The sequence below is a fragment of the Passer montanus genome, unplaced genomic scaffold (genome assembly GCF_014805655.1).
Source record: "Passer montanus isolate IOZ18808 unplaced genomic scaffold, ASM1480565v1 scaffold38, whole genome shotgun sequence".
NCBI classification, from domain to species: domain Eukaryota; kingdom Metazoa; phylum Chordata; class Aves; order Passeriformes; family Passeridae; genus Passer; species Passer montanus.
In genome coordinates, this window is record NW_024368596.1 from 592,694 (window position 1) to 613,583 (window position 20,890).

A 20,890-nucleotide genomic window follows, 5' to 3' on the forward strand; every position below is an offset into this window, starting at 1 on the left:
ATCTAAACAACAGAAACAGGATAGGCACTGTTCATGATACACACGAACAAGTAAATCTGCATAGCTGAACAACCACAACACAGCCCACTCTAGTCCCCACACAGGGCCTGGTGTCCCTCACCCTGAGTTTCTTGACAAGATTCATGTAGGCCCGCTTGTTCTCCTCCATGCTGCCCTGAGAGATGCTGGACATATCAGCAGCAAGGGTCCCATTGATGAGAACACTCAGCATGTCCAGCACGGTGGTGAAGAGCTCACTGTTGGTCAGAGCAGAAAGGTCAGTCACCTGAAAAACTGATAAAAAGCATCTGCCATCATTGTAACACCAAACACTATTAAATTTGCAAGACTTCCACCCACATTTAGAAGTGTCAGTCCTCAGAATAACCTCCCACACTAATCCTCCTTTTCCTTACACACCACACTTGAGTTTTACTCCCACTTGAATTAGGTGCAGTATCACAGATTAAGACTGGACTCCTCTGTATCCATTCAGCACCTCTGAAAAGCAGACTCAGCTCTCCCCTGTGTATCCTCTGCATCTGGAAAGCCAAGTTTGTTCTGAATATGGCAGAGTGCACTCAGCTATCAGGACCTAAGTTGTAGCCTGCTATTACTCTGAAGTCTCTTTCAGCTGTCATTTCTGACAGACCATCTACAGAAACAGCCAGCTCACATGAGAAACAGGGCCATGCTAACTGCCTGCCTTGGGAGGTGTATAGACCAGAAGTCAGAATGCAAGTTACTTGTTGGACTGCATGTCCACAGTGCCACTGCTGATGATGTCCAGGAGAAGCACGGCCCATTCAGTTGTCTGTTGTGTGCTGCGTTGGACTGTGTCAAACATTCCTCCCACCTGGCAGAGAAAGGGAATTTAGTCACAAGGACATCAAGAAACACAGAGATTTTGAAGTGAGAAAGGAGCTTAAACCAGGTTTAAAGGGATTTAATTCCTACTGAGAGCTGAGGGAGACTGCTGTCAGCAGCCAAACCTCAGATGCAAGTAGTAGTGCTGTGGGCTGCAAAGGCATTCAAAGGGGAAGGCACATCTACAAAAGAGACCAAGTCTCTGGATTTCATCCTGATGAAACAGAGCAAGGGAGTTTATTCATACACCCTGTCCTACTCAGGGCCCAAGACCTAGAAGCAGCACAAGTGTCTCTCATACTTCCTTGCCTCAGGACATATATAGACCCTCCAGTATGTGCTTGTTCCAAAGGAAAAAAAGGCAGACAACTCTTCACCCCAGATGGTTCAGCTCTTTTTCTGCAACTGCTCACCAAATTCAGCCGCAGCTTCAAGGCCTCATGCATCAGCTGCTTGGCTTTGCAGTCATCTTGGTACTGATCTTCTCGCCAATTTGTAACAATCTAAGAAATACAGAAGAGAGGACAGACCTCACCAGCTGTATGCTAAAGCTTAGAGAGAGCAGCTTGTACCATCCAGTGTCTGGTGACTCAGAAATGGTCAGCTCAAGCTCCCTACATCAAACAGACTAAGACAAGCAACATCCTGAGGCCATGCTCCAGAGCCTGTCTGCTGGAGGGGCGAGCTCCTGAGGAAAGTGAGGGGAGAAACAAGAGCCCTACCTGCTGGACCTGACTGTACAGAGAGGTGAGGAGGCCTTCCCGCTGCTCATCCTGACCTTTCAAGCATGTCAGCACCAGTGACAGAAATGGCTGCTGGCTCAGGAGGGACATGCTGTGAGAGAACAGAGAAGGAGCTGCACTGCCAGGCTGGGATCAGCACAGCAAACACTGCCTGCCCTTTCCCCTGGACTCACCTCTTCTGCTTCTGGCGGTCCCGCTCTTTGCGGGATGATGACCCTAAATGTTGTCCTTTCTCCAACTCTTCTCCAGCAGCTTTCAGCACATGGCCCTGCACTGATGTTGGAAGCTTGGCAATCAGAGGGGCCACCAGCCACACTCCTGATCTCTCCAGGGAGCTGTGACAACACAGGAGAGGAAAGCTGTTTGCAATGCAATTCAAGATGCAGACTTGTCTACAACAGAGCTGCATGCTGGCTCTACACCTACCTGAGGATGGGTTTGGATTTGTTGCTGGCAGGTGTAGCACTTGTCGAGCTGCTGATATTGTTGACTCCATTACCAGTACAGCTAGCAGAGCTGGTCTCTGCTGACTGCTGGAATACCTCAATGGTGGCCTTCGCTATGTTTTCTAACAAGGAGTTCATCTCCTGGAGGTAGGGAAGAAAAAGACAAGTCAAGTCCTTCTCAGAGCACCTACTGCTTTCATATTTCAATTCAGTACAAACTCAGTTTGCCAACTTCCCCATGGCTGCTGCTCCTGGAGTCTCAGGACTTCCTTTTGTGCCTTGGCTTTCACTCCCTCATTGTTTACTTTCTCCCTGTCCCCACTTCTGCCAGGCCACCTCCCCACCAACTCTCAAGCAGCCACTTCATCCTCCCCTGTATGATCCCCTCTGAGCAAAAACTCACATTGCTTGCTGTCTGTTTAATCATGAGCTGCAGCTCCAGCGAGGACTGCCTCATGGTCCACTGGTCCAAATTCTGGAACACACACACACACACACTTCACATAATGCCTTATCTCAGTTCAGACTACACCAACCCACACCCTCAGGTCCCAGCACGAGTGTCAGACCCCTCAGAGGGCTGCAATTACATGAGGCAATTACTAGGACACAGATTCTGCCAGCAGCCTGCACCTGTAAGATGCGTTTAATCCTCTGCCGCTGAGGATTTTCTCCCTCCTCATTGTCCAGGAGCCGGTGTGGATAACAAATCAGCTGCATCAGCCTCTGGGCCTGTGTGCTGCTCAGGACAGGATCCTGCAAGTCATTGCTGTCTTCACAGAGGGACTTGAGACATCGTTCTCCTACCCACTCCTGCAAGACAAAGGCAGAGTCAGCACAGTCAAACTGATGTCTGATTCCAAACCAACGCCCCTGCTTTCAGTCTCAGAGAGATGCATGGAACACATCAAAATCATAAAAGCCTTATTAGTATGCAGTTATGCCTGATAATCATTTCTCTTCATGAACTGTACTATCCTGATTCAGCAGGCGTCAGGCACAGCACAGTAATCAGAACAGAGGAAACAAACTTTGACAAGTCAGCAGTAATGAAACACAGTAGTTGCTCTTTCTTTTGAGAAAATATTGGTGTGATTTAACAGCACACAGTCACTACCATGTCCAGGCTCCCTCAACACTGCCACTTGGGTTCAGAAGATCAGAAGGGATCACTTGAATTTGTTTGTATTTCCAGCACAACTAAGGACCAGAGCTGTCCTAAGTTAGGTAACTCAAGGTTGCAGCTAGCACCAAACCAGAACATGTCTTGGGGAAAAGCACACACCTTAATTCTCAAATAGTGATGGAAAACACATTGCCAAACTTAGTAAAAAACAATTACTTTACTTTCTCAGACTCTGGAAAGGAAAATGACTGACTGGATGCGAGCCCCTTATAGTCACATATTTATGAGAAGGTAGACAGAAAAAATTAATTCTCAAATAGTGATGGAAAACGCATTGCCAAACTTAGTAAAAACCAATTACTTTACTTCTCAGACTCTAGAAAGGAAAATGACTGACTGGATGCGAGCCCCTTATAGTCACGTATTTATGAGAAGGTAGACAGAAAACTATTATTGTCAGCCTCTTGATTTCAGTTGATGCTTCCTAAATGTATGATAATAAGGGCAGCAGTTCCCAAACATGAGGTAGGTACTTCACTCAATTTACAGTTAACCTGCAGCATTTGTTAGTGCAGAAATTTTTCATACTTAAAATTAAGCAAATTCATTGAATTAAAATCAACAGAGGACTGCTATATAAGCACTTCTGCATCTGCAGAGGAAGCCTGATCAGAGAATTGTTCACTGAGAAGTGACAAAAGATGAGGATCCAGTTCATTATGCACAGGTGCTGATGCTATGCCTAGAAAGCTGGAAAGACCTTCAGCAGTGGGTAGCAAACTAAGCACTGAAGCACAAAGACTGAAAAGGTCAAAACTCTGGTTTGAAATCCTTGTGAAACCACAGCCTAGATCATTATCTTCATTCCAGATGAAGTTTGCACATGAGATGTGGTGACCTCTCCACTGCCTATTGCATTTCCCCCTTCAGTGTTCTACATCACAATCTCTCGATAATGATCTTCTCTTTCTAGCCTAGGTAATACACATTTCCTTGGGAAAACTCTTTTTATCATTTGCTCAGCTTCTTACAAGAACTTAATTTCCAATCCACTTTATTGGTATAAAGATGAATGAAAGACATGCTGCAGGGAAGGGATGACATCCAGAGGGACTTGGACAGGTTTGAGAGGTGGGCACTGGAAGAGGTTGCCCAGAGAACCTGTGGATGCCCCACACCTGGGAATGTTTAAAGCCAAGTTGGATAGGGCCCTGAGCAACTTGGAATAGTCAAGGTGGCCCTGCTCATGATCTTTAAGGTCCATTCCAATCCCAAACCATTCTAGGAGTCTATAAAAAAAACTTTTAAATTAATTATAATGTTTCTTTTCCTAATCCCCTCACAATGAAGTCTATTATAAAATATATACCTGAATCTAGGACTGAGAAATCACAACCTACAATTTAAGGCATTGATAGTGCAAGCTCACTGCTCACAGAAGAGGTGCTAATATTAAACACAGCATTTTACCAGCCCTTCACAGCTGCAGGAAGCCTGCAGGAGCTCTGGCACAATTTGGTGGTAACTCACGGGTGTCTGCTGGAATGTTCACTTCTACACAACCAGTACTGCCAACAACTGGTATGAGCAGTGATACCAGACACTGCTACTCCCTGCTGTGCACAAACACCTCTGCTTGCTTCGACTCCTTCCTATACAGGCTTTGATCAGCAAGGGAATATCTACTTCTGTAAATGCTACAGTCAGGTTTCAGTGACATCAAGAATGTTAAATTTATACTTAAAAATAGGTGGTTCCAATTATTTTTTGGTAAGCTGGTGACATTGCTATGCAGTCAATTAATAAACAATAGCATGAGGACAACACACAGCACTAAAGGTGGGTTTGCACATTACTGTTACATTAGTAATATAAAATACAGGTTTCAGATTGTAACACCACATCTTTCCTGCTGAGAGAATAAACTTATAACCGAAGCTAAGGATACCATTCAACATCCATTTTCATACAGCATGGCCACTCTACTCTGCAACATTATTAGCCAGGTTTCAGCTCCTCAAGTGTCAATTTTCCACAAAGGAATAGAAATACTGGTGCTGTCAGATTAGGCTAAGCAAAAGGCTTTTGTTGTCGTTGTTTTAATTAACTAATCAGGGCAATGCAAAACCCAGAGACACATTAACAGCCTAGCTGCAAGCAACACTTAGGCTGCATCCTGAAAGACACCATTTATCATTTTAATAAACCATCTGTCTGTCTTTCTCGTGCTGACCTTCTTTGCCTTCAGCACACATCTCAGCTTACCACTCCCAGCACTCCCCTCCTTGGACATGAGCCCTGTGCTGTTGCCAAAGCAAAGAGGATGCAGTCCCTGCACACTGCAACACCTAATTCCTGAGCACTGCTTGTCTCTGTGTTTTGCTAACAGTGAGCAATCCTCAGGACTGTCACATGACAGAAATATTGCAGGCTCTTCACTGATCTTTCAAAGAAATACGTGCCAAACCCCACCTGAAGAAAGGCATGTGAGATAGATATATCTGTATGAGAAGGGATAAGGACACACCTAGAGATGGGACAGACTCACCTGTTGACATATACTCCTCAGTACATACTTGGCATAAATATCCAAGCTGGCTGTTTCTACAGTTACTACCCGACCACCAGCCTTCCTGGTGCCCAGCTCATCATCCATGAGATCATCAACACCTCCCGGGTGGGAAAAGCCAGAGCCTTTCAGTTCTGCATCTCCTAAAAGGAAAGCACAAGTGTCACACAACAACTCTAACCTCAAAGCCTGACTCAAAAAACATCCTGAGATTCTGTAAACTCTCCCTGTGATCAGTGACCTCTCTGCAGCAACACTCAAAGCTGTTTACAGCTACAGACACGCCACATATTCAGCAGAACAGATCTCCTCTGGCCTTCAGCACAGCCAACACGAACAATACAGTGCCTTTCTCCCACTCCCCTGAAAAACATGGTTGTAGGTTCAGAGTAACACAGGTACACACCCAGAACAAAGACAGCCTTCAGCACTGCAAAGACTGCTCCATCCACAATACGATTTTGGGAAGCTGCCAGTAAGTGACGGTCACAGGAAGAGCGGATTCCCACAGTGGGTTTGTCTGCAAAGAGGACAAAGGGGAAAGGCAATACTCAGCAAGAGAGAAAGGCATGGGCTCCAGAGCTGCCTGAATTATGTGCCAGCAAGTGCCATAAAATCCAGCTCAGAGAATCCCGAGGCCAGTTCCTTTCCTAACTGTAACATGGGGCCCATTTAATTAAGTTTCAAGAAGCATAGTGCCAATCACATTGTGACAACTGAACCATGAAATCCAAATGGGGTGCAGAGCCTGTGTCATGAACTCCAAGCTCCAACAGTACCCTAGACCTAAAATACAAGCTGGATTTAGAAATCTGAGCTATCAGGATACTGGTGAGAAGCCAAGAACAGAGCTTCCTGGAATGTTTCCATCATCACACAAAAAGGAGTGCTGTAAAACAGCAGCTTTTGGCACCAAGTTAAGAGGCTGTACAAAGCTCAAGACACAAAAGAAGAAGTGATCATTACTCTAATGGCTTAGTGACAGCAAGGCCACCTCTACTGGCTGGTTTCCTGCCTCCAAGAACCTTCTCCCCAGTGCCCGGCTACCATGGAGTGACATAAATGGAAGGACACTGTTCTTTGTCCTATGAAGAAAGTGCATCAGGCTTTGCCTGCTTTATTCAAAGCAAGCAGGTTATGATCTCTAACCATAAGGTCTCATATCTCTTCTTGGGGTGCAAGAGCCTAAGTACTTCCACAATAAAGAAAGGCTCTAGGTTCATTCACTTACTGCCATCTTGCTGGCATGGGTTCAGCTGTGGAGTCTTAAACAGATGGAGTAAAATCCGGCAGGTCAGACGTGCTCCTGGTTCTGAGTCCTGTTCACTGCAGGCTATGTAAAGAAAAGAGACAACTGAGATTTCTTAAGCACCAGGACAGCTGACTCTCACTCCAAAAGCTATTCACAGTGCACTGCCCTGGAGCAGCCAGCCGAGAAGCTGCAGCAGCCTTATTGTATTTACAAATATGGAGCATGTGCAGCAATTAACATGCAAGCAAGCAAATCCTTCAGTATTTATCCCCAGTGACATGCACTGCTTTCTGCTTGCTCTATCCTTACAACTTCACCCTGTCAGGAGTCTGGATGCTGCAATCCCCAGAGCAGAGATAGGAAGGCTGGTGACAGAGTAAGGCAGTGGCACAGGTGCTATAAGCCCAGCTAGCTGCTCTAGCCAAAATGCTAAGCTGAACATTATTATCAGTGGGAGGCATACTGCTGGAGTTCAGAGCTGAGTACAATGGTCACACAGTGAGGCTGATAACAGCTCCCCATGTTTATTTCACCTCACCCACAAATTCAAGAGAGAAGGGCAGTGAAAAACCTTAGCACAACCAGTTTTTGATAGAAATCAAAAGGTCCAAATTTCTCTAAAGCACCACATTCAGTTATTAACTATAAAAGAAGTATTGGAGGCATGAACAACTATAGAGCTCACCAAGTATGCATTAAGCACAGACCTTTGGGCCAGAACTGAGAGTCAGACAGGTTTGTGCAGGGATGCACTTACCAGCATTGAGGAGTGAGGGGATAGCAGCACAGCGAATCAGGTCCTCCAGCAGCAAGCACTGCCGGGCAATGAGGATGGCAACAAAGGTGGCCAAGGAATCATGGAAAGATAAGTCACTGACCTGAAAGAGAGGAGATCAGCCAGTGATCCAAACAGCCTCTACCTCATTCCCTCTGTCAGCAATTCCTAGGAGCTGGGTGGCAGAAGGGCCCATAACCTCTGGTCAATGTCCACAGTCTGCCCAGGCTGCAACAAACACCAACGGCAGCCCTGACTATTCAAAGCCTTTTCCCTGCCCTCAGAAGACAAAGCCTCCATCCCTTGTTCACTTCTGCCTTCTCCCAAGGGATCCCTCCACTCCTGCTTCAATTCCTTTTCCCCTTTTGAATGTTTGCACTTGCATCAACATTGCAGAGGAGATCATTGAAGCCACAGGTCCCATTATTGGAGGAGCAGCACAAAGCTTTGAGCACACCCAGCCACTCGGCACTTAGAGACTTGCAGTAGCCAGTTAGCTCAGCACACAGGATAGCAATGTCGTTCACCCTGTTAAATAAATAATGAAAAAAGCAGAGGGTCAGCTTTGCTATTCATGCATGCCATCAGGTCAGTGATTTTCTACGGGACCCCAGCCTTGGCTCCTCCTTCTTCACACCCCACGACAGCCAAGATATGGCCACTGCTTTTCTTACCCTCATCTAAAGAATTTGCTTTCTCAGTAGAACCATGAAAGCTCTGCCTCTCACCTGTCAGGATCGTGGTGTCCCACACACACATGCATCAGTGCATTACAGACGAAACTGTAGCGATTGGCTGGGTTTTCATTGAGGCTCTTGCCCAGGTTGGTGTACGTAAAGTTATGTGCAGATGGATTTTCAATAGTGTCAATCATGAACTCTGGTTCCCATAGCATGTTGGAGTCAGATGGCTCAACATTGCAATAGATTGTGTTCTTCACCTTGGAGCAGAAGTCACTAAACAGGACAGAAAAGCAATTAGGAACACAAAAAACTAAGTGGATAATGAAATCTGGTGAGCAAAGGCAAACCCTCTCTGGGAAAGAACATGGCTGAAACTCAAGATCACTGTGTGTACCAATAAAGACCAATAAATTTGTTATTTTCATTTTATTTATTCCTTTCTGTGCTTGCATCTAAGACATGTTGAACATTCAGTTTATTTTCCACATTAATCAGAACTCAACAAAATTTCTATCAGTACTCCTCTTCTGTGGGGAGGAGACTCAGTTTCTCATAAATCATTTGAAACCTCTGGTAATTTATCCACTCACCCTCCTTTGGACATAAATCCACTACACACTTTTTAGAGTTTGCTGCTCCAAACCACAAGGCACAGTTGTACCATGACATAAACAGAGGCCTAATGATGCTCTTTGTTCTGTTCTCCATTCCTTTCCAAACAAGGAATTTCTCAGGAGCAATCCCATCAAACAAGATCAAAAGCAAAGTTTAAGTCAAGGTGCTATAGTGGGCAGTACCCACTGCATCTTAGCTACATCAGACTCACCTAAAGAGCTCCCCAAATTTACTTTTGAGGTGACTGCAGGAGGTATACAGGTCGTAGAGATAGGCCAGGATACAGCGCTCTGCTGAGGAGCCATCCGAGCGGTTCATGCCATGTTTCACCACCCCACACAGACTGCAGAGACACAAAAAAAAGTGAGCTGAACCCTCAGGCACCAAGTAGCTGCCTTTTAGGAAGGACATAGATGTCCATGCCCCATATGAACCCCCAGCACATATACTGCTTCCTTACCCTTCAAAGACCTGAGCCATCTGGTCCTGGTTCAGGATAAGGCAGGAGTGGTAGTGCCGCAGCACAGCCACGATGCACAGGCACAAGCTGGTGGTATAGCTGCCAACAAGGTCGGAGGATTTCAACAGCAGTTCTGCCTCCACCACGCTCAGTTCATTCAGCAACTGCACCCAATGACAGAAAAACCCTTCAACAGCCACAGGGGTAAGGTATGGTCAGAAAGGGAGGAGGCACACCAAACCCACAGCCTATAGGACCTGCCAGGAAAGGCACTGCCAGGCACCTTCTGCTTAGGAATGCACCCCAGAACAGTTGGCAAAATGTCTCAGGCAGTACGAGGGGCTGTCAGGGCTGGGGTATCAGAGAGTAATTGTGATATGGCCATAGGCAGTGTTAAGCAGCTTGTTTGGTAGTTCTATTCTGCATCAAGTCTCACTCTGATATCCTTTCCAGGCTTCCATCAGTTAGGCTTCAAGAGACACCTGGTACAGGCTGCAGAAACAGCAACAGGATTTTAGCAGGATCCAGAAGGCAGCTTGAGCTGCCATGTGCCAAGGATCTTTCCAGGGGAGCAAGGCAGGCAAGGTGCCAGGGACAGACAATCCCCATTTCACTCAGAACAAGGCCCTGCTGCAACCAGGGACAGAGATGCAAGTCCTTTGGAAACAAGCCCAAAGCCTTTGGAAGAATAATTCTCAGAACAGAACATGCAAGACTATCTGCCACAGACAACCTATTCCTGATAGCTGCAGCCCAGAAGTATCAGAGTAACCACCTCCATGACACAGGTCAGAGGGTCCCCAGTGATGACCAGAGCAGGCCAACTATCACAGCACAGATCTGCTGCCTCTCAGGTGGACAAACCCCTCCCCAGGGAGCAGCTGAGCACACTGCCCTTACCTGGATGGCAAAGTCAATAAGACCACTGATATTGAGTGAATATTCCATCAAGTCAAATATGAACTGCACATGCTGCACCAGAGGCAGGTGGTATGACATTCCCAAAGCAAAGCTGGTGATCTGTTCCAAGACATTACGAGATACCTGCAAGTGCAAGACAACACACAGTTTATCTCCCCTTCCAGAAGTCCCTCAGCAGGCTCATCTCTTTCCAGGAAGCTGCTCTCAATAATACAAAGAGATACAGTCAGGACCCAAGACCGTCAGTGGTCTTCAAATTTTCATACCTGAGATGTGACTTGGTGCTGATCAAAGTGAGAAAGGTGCTGGAACTTTGCAAAGATATCTTCAGCTGTTGGGAATGCTTCTGGCTTGCTCTTTTTCCTCTTCTGGCCTTCCTCCCCACCTACCAAAGTTGAAAACATCACAGAACAGTATTAGGCTGCTTTCCTCACCAGAGGATCAAACATCAGCTATCAATTTCTGACAGTTCCCCAGCAAGATCAGCCCATGTCATGAAGCACAGGCAAAAGGCCTGAGTCCTAGACCTTAAGTTGATAAGGACTATCTTTAATTTAAAAAAAGAGAAAAATTAAGGAACCTCTAGCCTAAGAATGACAGTAGGGCAAACATTAAGTTTATCCCAAACGAAAGTACTCCTTGGAGTATCCTTCTGCCTTGATTTGGAAATATACCTATTGTCTGATGAGAACAAGCATTCTGGACTGGAGATGCTCAGCCACAAAAATTTCTTTGTCAGAGCACTTCACATTTTAAAGCATCATCTTTTCACCACATTTTAAGTTGCCTTTCAGGCATCAGACTAAGGAAAAAAAACCAAACTGTAGCCAGGTTCTCAGCTGCTGGACATCAGACACTTTCTGCTGATTTTAACCCAGCTATCCAAATTTCCTATCCTACACATTTAGCACATGCCTGAAGTGTAACAGAATGATACATTTAGTGAAGTTTTTGCCAAATACACATTGGCAAAGTGTTTTCTGCTTCTTGTACAAGGATCTGAATGCAAGAATAAATAAAATAAAATATGAAAAGCCAAAGTTTTGGCCAGGGTCTCACTCTGAACCTTGTATGACTCAATTCTCTTCTGAAGACAAGTTAATTAAACAGATAACCAGATAAGAAGGAAACCAATTGTGTTACTTGCTGGTTAGTGTGTTTGAAAACAGAGCACCATTCCAGACTCATTCACTAGTACCTCTTACTGGACACTGTAGATTGCATAAAATCCTTTCACTGTGAGACTCCAGACAAGGGAATCAGCCAACTGCAAAGATGCTCTTACTTAAAAAAGGAATGTCTCAAGCTCTACTAACCTGTCTCTGCAGTGCTTTTTCTGTTTAAGACTTTTAGAATGTCTTTGGTTATTTTCTTGATCGTATGCCGAGCATCGTCCCGTTGTTTTCCAACCCCAAAAAGAACTACCAGCCTTTGGTTACACTCATGACTGCATGACTCCTCCTGGGAAACCAAAAGAGAAACTGCATTAGCAACTACATGGCTGAATGCTTTAATCATGTTTCACATCCGCATCTCTGCAAGGAAAAGAAAACCTTCATCTCAGAAGCTTCTCTGGGGGTAAGCAAGGAGCCATCCAGAAAAGCAGGACTGCTCCTTAGCCAGCCACTGTAGGGAGAGACAGCAGCCTCATGGCAAGGGCAGCAACAGAGGAGCAGTGAGGAGCAGGTCTTGTACCTGAGGAATAGGGAAGTGTGTTGCATACTGGATGTGCCGAGGCTGGTCATACAGGGATGCTAGCATTCCTTCCACAGACTTATCCTTCAGCAGAGTCTTTGCTTCCTTTTCAGGATCTGGCTTTTCAGGAGAAGGGCTGGCTTTAGATTCACAATGCATTGGTGGAGAAAACATCTGGGGAGACATAAGAACAAAAAATGTAGTTAGGAAACGTGGTCATGCAACAGTAAAGATTGCTAAGGAACACACTTCTGCTAAAAAGGAGCAGGAAAAAAAGGGTTGGAAAACCAGCCAGTTCTTAAGGCAAAAACCAAAGTAATGTGCCAAGAGACTATTCCTATTTTTGCTTCTGATCCATGTTGTATATTAGGTTAAACACAACAGGAAATAACCCAATAGGAGTAATAAATTCATAGCTTAGAGTTTTGGAAACAGCCCCTTCCACAGAAGTGAGATCCTGGGAAAGAATGTAACTTTACATCACACTTGGCTGACATGTACCTTGAAAGGTCAGAGGTGGCTGGATAGATGTAGGTACTCAAGGAGTTTTCAAGCACCACAAGTTAATTTTACTGCTAAGTGTTTCAAAATATTCTGCTACCATGAACTAAGCCCACAGATATGAAGAACTGTACACCTGAGATAGTAATGAAGGCCACACAGTAGGATGAAAGCAGAGTAGTGTCTTCTCCCAGGATGAAGAAAACCTCTGCAACTGGTCATTTCTAATCTGATGCCACCATGGCCTTTCATTTCCCATCCACTTCCTACCCTGCCCAAACACTGGGCTGGCAGTAGCCAGAGCATAGTGAGTGGGACTCACTCTGCTCTGATGAACATCAACCTACAGAAACAGGTTATATGGGCCTTTTGCAGTGTGAACTGCCTTACAACCCAGCCACTTCCAGCAGATACACAAAAACAAGGCACATGCTGCTCCTGGGCTCACTACAACACACTGACCCTACTTACTGAGTAACAGGACATGCTGGAACGTACCGAAAAATCTGTCTTTTCCATGTCATCAAAGAGCATGCTGGGGTTGTGGTCAATGTCCATGGGCTCTGAAAGACCTGTGTCCTGGGAAGAGACAGAGCAGCTTTACATCTCAGTGATGCATCAGGGAACAAGAGAATATTTGTTGACTACACTGATGTCCATGTTGGACAGTGACAGCAGTATGTCACCACATTCATGGTGCCTGGCAAATTTGAGCCTGATACACCTCAAATATTATGGACAGGCCTCACACAGCACCTCATGATATGCTGCTTTGTATCAAGCCATGCAAGATTCTCCTATCTACCCTTCTGCAATCTGCAGGTCCTTTCCAGTCACTTAAAATATAACCTTAAATTGAAATGCTACGGAAATAAGTTGAAGGAGGGAAGAGCAAGAGTCAGTGGTACCTTCCCCAGCAGGCAACAGCATGGAGGCTGCAAAGCTGGTAAAAACAGGCAAGCACAACACAGATGTACAGGAGGGCCATGGTGCTTGTGCTCTCACCTCCAGCTTGATGCCACTGCTTCCCTCTGTCTCCTTCCTGTCATGCTCCTCAGCAGGGTCATCAAAGGGGGAGGGAGGGCGAGGCCCGTGAGAATCCATGGCGAGATCACCCCGGGAGATGAGCGTGCACATGTAGATGTTGTGGGAGAAGACATCATGTCGGATTAGCTCACAGAACAGCAGCACCAGATTAAAGAACTCCACCTTCTCATTCTCCTTCCCAGGATCAGCTGAAAGGACAACACAGACAGTCAGGGCTATCAGAGTAGCTCTGCACCACTATAATCAACACCAGCCACTTAACCTAGGGCAAGGGAAAGCATTTCCTGAGATGTCAACACAGTGACTGATACACAGTTCTGAGACTACAGCAGGGACTAAAATCAGAACGTCCAGTTTCAAAAATTAGCAATTAAGTAAGTCAAAAGCTCTCCAGTGTTACAGCCCAGAGGCACTGGACTTTAGCCTAGAAGTGCTATTCCTGGGTGTACAAACAGCTGCCTGCATCATTCAGACCTGTTATCCTATCCCTCTTAACCTGTTTGCAGAACTTCCCATCAGAGCCAGAGCTCTGTCACCAGTTAAAAACCTCCCTTTAGTTCTCAGCCTGAAGTAACTCCTGATTAAACTCGTTTATCCTTGGCCAATGCTCTGTTAACAGAAATGCCTCTGTATCCTCCTTCTGTCATCTGGCCCTGCAAGCTGCTTTTCCTCCCTCACCAAGATAAACTCTGAATTGCAAGGAAGCCAGATAGAGAATTTAGATACACCCCATACCTACACACAAGAGAACTGCACAAATTCAAAGTTTGCAGGAGAGGGAAAGCTAGAAACTGGGAGACCACAAATTCTTATTACATACTTAGCATAGGAGCTTGAGTGTCAAGGAACTGCATAAGGACATCCTGAAAGACAGGAGCACTGGCTGCTGACAGAGAGCCCGAGGAGATGGAGCCCTTCTCATCCACGACTTCGGAGTCCCCACATCTCTGCAGAAACAGAAAAAAGTACCAACTGCTGACACAGAGGAGAAACTTCCAATCCATATATCTCAAAAAAGAAGTCTTCAAGAGAATTTTTCTATTTTGCTCTCGTAAGCAAGCCACTACACAGGTTTCTGCACAGTCTCCAAGTATGCCAGCGCTTCTGCACTGCAATCAGCTGTCCTCAAATGTATCCAAGAAATGGGATATGCACCATCCCAAGGCTCCTTCAAGAGAATGTTTCTATTTTGCTCTTGTAAGCAAGCCACCACACAAGTTTCTGTAAGCTACTGCACAGTCTCCAAGTATGCCAGCACTTCTGCACTGCAATCAGCTGTCCTCAAATGTATCCAAGAAATGGGATATGCACCATCCCAAGGCTCATTTATGACCTACATTGGGTCAGATGGAGCAAATGCCATAATTAGCAGCACCAGTGACAAGAGGCACTGTGCTGATCAGCCTTTGCCTGTCTGTGTAATAGGAGTTAGGCAACTTCTGCTCTCCTTTATTGCTCCCAGCCTTCCAGGAATAAGGAGTACCTCAGCCTCGATCTCTGCCTGACGCTTCTCCAGGAGCTTGGCCACGACCATGGCCCTGTGGCGCCCGGAGCGTTTGTAGCTGACAGCCCACTCACACAGCAAGGCCACCACTGCGTCATCGTCTGGGGAGATCTGGGGGGACAGAAGCACTGCAGTGAGAACCTGAGCCAAGCACAAGAGGGGAGCAGATATAGCAGTGGGTCTACTCCCCACAGAACAGAGACTGAACGCTGCTACATTCCCCTCCTCCTTACAGGGAGGACACATGTCAAGCTAGAGCCCTCCTGCTTTAACTGCATTTTGCAACATGAGGCTGACAAATCTCCAGACTGACTCTGCTTCAGAAAATCATCTCTCTTCCAGCAGCACATCTATAGAGTGCTAATCACAGCACTGAGTAACACACAACTTCTCAACCCCCTCATACAAAGTATATGAAAAGCCAGTCCTGTGCTCTTCTAGGAACCAATGCAGTAGTGGATGCACTGTGGTCCTACACATCATAAATACAGCAACTCCCAGGCTAAAAGGAACCTGAGCTGTGAGCTCCCAGGAATCAGCAGCCAGCCCAAAATGTGACCAGGCTAGTACTGACATAACAAGTCCTTAGCACCAATCTGGTATGCAGACTGGCATCTTTCATCAGTGAATTCTCTCAAACTTACATGTATTTGTTGGACTTTCTAGAGCACAGACCCCCCCTTCTCATTTTAGTAGCTCCCTAACAGAGCTGCATGCAATCCTTTTCAATGAAGATCCTGTCTCTTGGCCAAAGGCCACTACCTAGTCAGCTCTCTGCAGACACAGGGCAATAACAGTGTGGTTATAAACAAGAACACAGCCACATCCAAGACCAGGGCCCAGCAGCCAAGTCCCAGAGCACCTCATGACTGTCTTTGGTTGGACCCAGCCCAAATATCCTGTTATACAAGGAATCCAAAGAGTTGCTGAAGTCAGATCTTTCAAAGCTGTGACTGTCCAGAACTTCTAAGGTATGCAAGACACGGCCAATAGTGAAACCTAGAAGAGAACAGAAAAGAAAAATGTGTATTTGGCACCTGGTACAACAGACTCTAGAGCAACACCAGATGTGTTGCCAAGGTCAGCTAAAGTCAGAAAGGCCTACACCTCATATCAAGACCAGTTCCACAAGAAGGAAAAGATAGGTTGTAGCTGTATGTCATTCTCTTATAAGTGGAAGAGAGTTTGGACCCATCTCTAAGGGAAGTCTGATGCATTCCTGGTGCCCAGGTTAAGGACATGAAATTAGGAAACTTCCTAGCCTGGTCCAGCCCTCAGACTTTACTTGTCTCCCACACAGGAGGAGGTGAAGTTGCAAGTGCAGTCCAAAAACAATCAAAAGGGATTCAGGACCTTGGGACCGACCATTAGAAAGGGATTTTGGAACAGAGATTATTTTCTCTTATCCTTCCAGTTACAGGCAACAACATTGGAAGAAACAGAGGGGCCCAGTCTATTAATACATGGCTCCATGGCTGGTGTTGCCACCAAAATACTGGTTTTTTTTCTGACAATGGGAGTGCCTACACAGCACCAGGCATGCTGGACTGTTCAGTGTATGAGAAACTGGTTGGACAGTCACATCCAGATGGTAGTGGCCAAAGGCTCAGAGTCCCAATGGACATCAGTGATGAGTGGTGACACAGACACAGATAGAGTGCACCCACAGCAAGGGTGTAGATGACACCAAGCTGACTGGTTTGGTTGATAGTCCTGAAGGATGGATGACATCCACAGGGACCTGGACAAGCTCCAGCAGTGGCCCATGGGAATCCCATGAGGTTCAACAAGGCCAAGCACAAAGTGCTGCACCTGGGACAGAGCAACCCCAGTATTGACCCAGGATGGGGATGAGCAGATGGAGAGCAGCCCTGCAGAGAAGGACTCGGGGATGCTGGGGGATGGAGGCTGGACAGGACCCAGCCATGTGCAGGCTCAGCCCAGAAAGCCAAGAGTGTCCTGGGCTGCAGCAAAAGCCCTGTGGGCAGCAGGGGAGGGAGGGAGAGGATTCTGCCCCTCTGCTCCACTCTGGTCAGACCCCACCTGCAGTGCTGCCTCCAGCTCTGGGGTCCTCAGCACAGGAAAAGGACATGGAGCTGTTGGAGCGAGTCCAGAGGGGGCCACCAAGGTGATTAGAGGGATGGAACACCTCTCCTAAGAGGAAAGGCTGGATTGTTCAGCCTGAAGAAAAGGCTCTAGGGTGACCTAACTGTCACCTATCACACTAAGGCAGGCTTACAAGAAATCTTGAGAGAAACTTTTTACAAGGGCAGGAAAAAGGGGAATGGTTTTAAACCGGAAGAGGATAAACTGAGACTAGATGTTAAAAAGAAATTCTTCCCTGTGAGGGTGTGGCACAGGTTGCCCAGAGAGGTTGTGGATGCTCCATTCCTGGAAGTGTTCAAGGCTGGATTGGTCCTGAGCAATCACATTTAGGGGAACGTGTCCCTGCACATGGCAGGAGAATTGAGACCACTTGATTTTTAAGGTCCCTTCCAATCCAGACCATTCTATGATTCTATAAGAAGTTTCTGTGAGCTCAATGCTTGGGACCACTACCCAAGGAAAGCTGTAACAGTCAGGCAGGGGTCCACCCAGCTTAAAATCCCAACTCTCACTGTGATCAACAGCAGATTTTAGGGGACAGCATCAGAGCACAGCACGCAGACAAGAGTGTAGGTCCCTGGTAAATAGCTCCAGCTCCTAGTAACAGAAACTCCCCCCAACAGCAGATTTTAGGGGAAAGCATCAGAGACAAGAGTGTAGGTCCCTGGTAAATAGCTCCAGCTCCTAGTAACAGAAACTCCCCCTATACTTGGAGGAAGGGACCCCTATAAGATTTTGTTCTGGAAAGAAGTGGTGCCGTGTCTTACTGCTGACAGTAAACACAAAGAGCAGTAAATAAGAAAAAAATCAAAAAGAATAGCCAGACAGGAGTTTTGTCAGAGTAGCACATGGATCAGGGGAAAGAAACTTTAACCTACAGCAAGTTACCTGCTGTGGTTTCTTGGCACTTGTCAAATGACCAGCGAACCTCCACAGCCTGGCCACGCTCCTTTATCTGCTGCTCAATTTCACGCAGCTTTGCCCGAACCTAGAAACAATGGACTTGTGTAAACATACAAAGGGATGCCTCAGAAGTCCTGTGAACAAAATTATTAGAAAACAAAGACTGACAGCAATTCTACTTAAGGTTATATTCTGCCCATCTTCCAAGGACATCACTATCTGGTTTATAGCAGAATGAGAGCACTTAATTCCTAGGGATTGAGACAGCACCTCCAGATCTGCTTATCACACGACATGAAAAGAAAATTCTGAAAGAGCTAAGATACAGCTGTTATCCCAAACCACAAGAGCTCCCTTTTCTGAAGCTCACCTGCTGTGTAAAGGCTGAATTCCCCCCTGGCATGGGCAGGTTGGATGGGGCTATAGGCAGGTGGTCCAGTGGAGAGCCAGTCTTTATCCTGCTATCGGTCAAGGAATAATGCCACACAAGGGCACTTGGGCAACACAAAATTATACTCTGCAACAGACAGAAAAGTCAGTATCACTGAGCAAATTAAGGTCAAAACAATTTAGTTACATTTCTACAGAACTAACCACTACTTGATCCTATTGCCCAGGCACTCATTATCTTCTATAAAGCATATTTACTATCTGGATGGGTTGTTTTTGTTCTGTTTTCTTTTTTTGTTTGTTTTAAGCTCTGAAAAACCCTTTGGATCATACAAACTCACACCCCCAATGCACAATCCAACTCTCATGGTCCACAAGCAGCATTTACATTAGCGACTTACACCTGTCATCAAGTGTAAAGTCTGAGAAGAAATATGAGATAACAGACCTAAATTATTTAAACCATTTTGCTTGATAATCACAAGTCTGATTATCATAGTAACAATACCATGGTATATGCATTCTCATCCTTTTATGATCTTGTACACTCACATAAGTACAGACAGAATTTCACTAAACAATTCCTATGATATAACCCTACATTTTCTGGCTCAGAAAGCTGTTTTAGACTGTCAAACCAAAGAATCTGCTTATCTTGAGAACATTTCAGCAACAGTTAATTATGCAGATTCTTAGAATTATGGAAATTCTTAGAAATGCACCTGTTTCCACTGAGACATACTAAAGACCAGACTATCATTTACCAACATCAACTTTTTAAGTAGGTTGTGTCTGAACTCCAAATCAGACAAATCTCTGAGGTGTATATGCTCATATATTTTCCCTAAAGCAAGCTCCCCAAATGTAGGATTTTTTATATTAGAAACATGTTTTATTACATGGAAAACAGAGAAAAACCCAACCCTCTAAATGTCTTGACTAGAAAGCAAACAAGACTTAATAAGAATGCAAAAGGTTTATTTATAACCCTACATTGTTCTCTAACCCTTGCTTCCAGAAAGATCCTTACTTCTAGCCAACTGTACTATAGAAATTCTCTTTTCCTCTTTTTCTCTGAGAGCTGGCTGGCTGCTTCTTGATCCTGCCAGGGCTCCTTCCTCTCAAGTTTCTCTCTTGAGCAGCAGATTCCCAAGCTTTGTCCTCTCTTCCTCTCCAACTCCTGTTCCATTCTGCACTCTCTGGAACCTTCTCTGCTTTAACAAGTCTTTTCTCCCCTGGAAGAAACAATCCCCACTCTTGCATGGACCTACCTCACCTAGTCACTCTCCTCTTGAAGGAGAAAAACACAATCATGAATGAATGCACACACTGAACAGAACTTGCCTCTCTGACACAAGGAGAGTAAGGACTGAACCCCACAGCACCAGTTCTTCAAACATCTATCAGTAAGGCTTTGGCAACCTTGCCCTTTTATTGCAATGTAATGTTTAATCAATCCCACCTAGAAAGATTATGAGTTTAGAGTGGTTCCTTTTCACAGCCTGCTACCACTCCTAAACCACTACATTCTTCCATAAAGTGGGAGGAGTTGTTTCTTGTGCGTGCTGTTAGGTTGTGGGTTGGTTTTTTTGGTTCTGTGGGAACTTCTGATGAGGGGATTTTTGTTTTTAAGAGTTGACAAAATTACAAAGCACTTTCATTTCTGGCATAACTTCCTCTCCTGGATAAAAACCTGCTATTGATACACACATGGGAAATAACCTTTTCTTTCTTTCTTTCTCATCCCTTCTTTTGTAAAACTCTCCCAGCCACGTGAGGCACCTCTGAGTAAAGCAAAAGGCTCTATTCCAAACCATTTTTCTTATGCAAGTCAGTCAAGGGCACTGCTACAGCACTGTCTGACAAAAGCTCTGTTAACACATCAGCAAAGATAACCATGGTTTGATATTTCTGCACTTACAAATCTGCTGACTCAGACTGCAATGCTTTTTCTGTGATGGCACACAAATCATCCATGCTGACCCCAGAAGCACCATCACTGGAACATACCTGAAGGATGCAGCTGAGCCCATACACCACTGGCCGGTGCTGGGGGCACAGCAGTAAGTCGCTGAAAGGGCTGGGAGGAGGATTCCCTGCAGCTGGCTGAGGGGTGGGAGTTGAAGGAAGAGCATTCCCTGTCTGGGCAGACAGGATGTGTGGTGGGTGCCCACCAGCACCATCCAGCTGCATAGCAAGCCTGCGGGTGCAGAAGTAGGCCAGACGTCTGGACAGGTATGCAGACTGCACAAACTCTCCAGAGTACTGCAGGGAACATGGAAGGAGG

General features: G+C 45.7%; 1 protein-coding gene across 4 annotated transcripts in view; it reads right to left on the bottom strand.

Moving 5' to 3' along the window:
• Positions 1–20,890, bottom strand: part of MED12 (mediator complex subunit 12) — a 35,166-nt gene that overhangs the window by 9,233 nt on the left and 5,043 nt on the right. For all 4 annotated transcript variants that reach the window (XM_039717320.1, XM_039717323.1, XM_039717324.1 and 1 more), the window contains exons 7-34: positions 20,614–20,868; positions 18,584–18,730; positions 18,199–18,298; positions 16,067–16,203; positions 15,184–15,315; positions 14,521–14,647; positions 13,659–13,888; positions 13,152–13,232; positions 12,153–12,326; positions 11,774–11,918; positions 10,724–10,842; positions 10,437–10,580; positions 9,537–9,700; positions 9,288–9,419; positions 8,507–8,734; positions 8,162–8,306; positions 7,761–7,881; positions 6,983–7,084; positions 6,158–6,271; positions 5,731–5,894; positions 2,690–2,869; positions 2,460–2,531; positions 2,037–2,197; positions 1,784–1,945; positions 1,590–1,701; positions 1,281–1,370; positions 747–856; positions 122–257 (exon numbers count right to left, since the gene is read on the bottom strand). In XM_039717320.1, the coding sequence (XP_039573254.1) occupies positions 122–257; positions 747–856; positions 1,281–1,370; positions 1,590–1,701; positions 1,784–1,945; positions 2,037–2,197; positions 2,460–2,531; positions 2,690–2,869; positions 5,731–5,894; positions 6,158–6,271; positions 6,983–7,084; positions 7,761–7,881; positions 8,162–8,306; positions 8,507–8,734; positions 9,288–9,419; positions 9,537–9,700; positions 10,437–10,580; positions 10,724–10,842; positions 11,774–11,918; positions 12,153–12,326; positions 13,152–13,232; positions 13,659–13,888; positions 14,521–14,647; positions 15,184–15,315; positions 16,067–16,203; positions 18,199–18,298; positions 18,584–18,730; positions 20,614–20,868 (3,984 nt within the window). The remainder of the gene's footprint in view (positions 1–121; positions 258–746; positions 857–1,280; positions 1,371–1,589; positions 1,702–1,783; positions 1,946–2,036; positions 2,198–2,459; positions 2,532–2,689; positions 2,870–5,730; positions 5,895–6,157; positions 6,272–6,982; positions 7,085–7,760; positions 7,882–8,161; positions 8,307–8,506; positions 8,735–9,287; positions 9,420–9,536; positions 9,701–10,436; positions 10,581–10,723; positions 10,843–11,773; positions 11,919–12,152; positions 12,327–13,151; positions 13,233–13,658; positions 13,889–14,520; positions 14,648–15,183; positions 15,316–16,066; positions 16,204–18,198; positions 18,299–18,583; positions 18,731–20,613; positions 20,869–20,890) is intronic.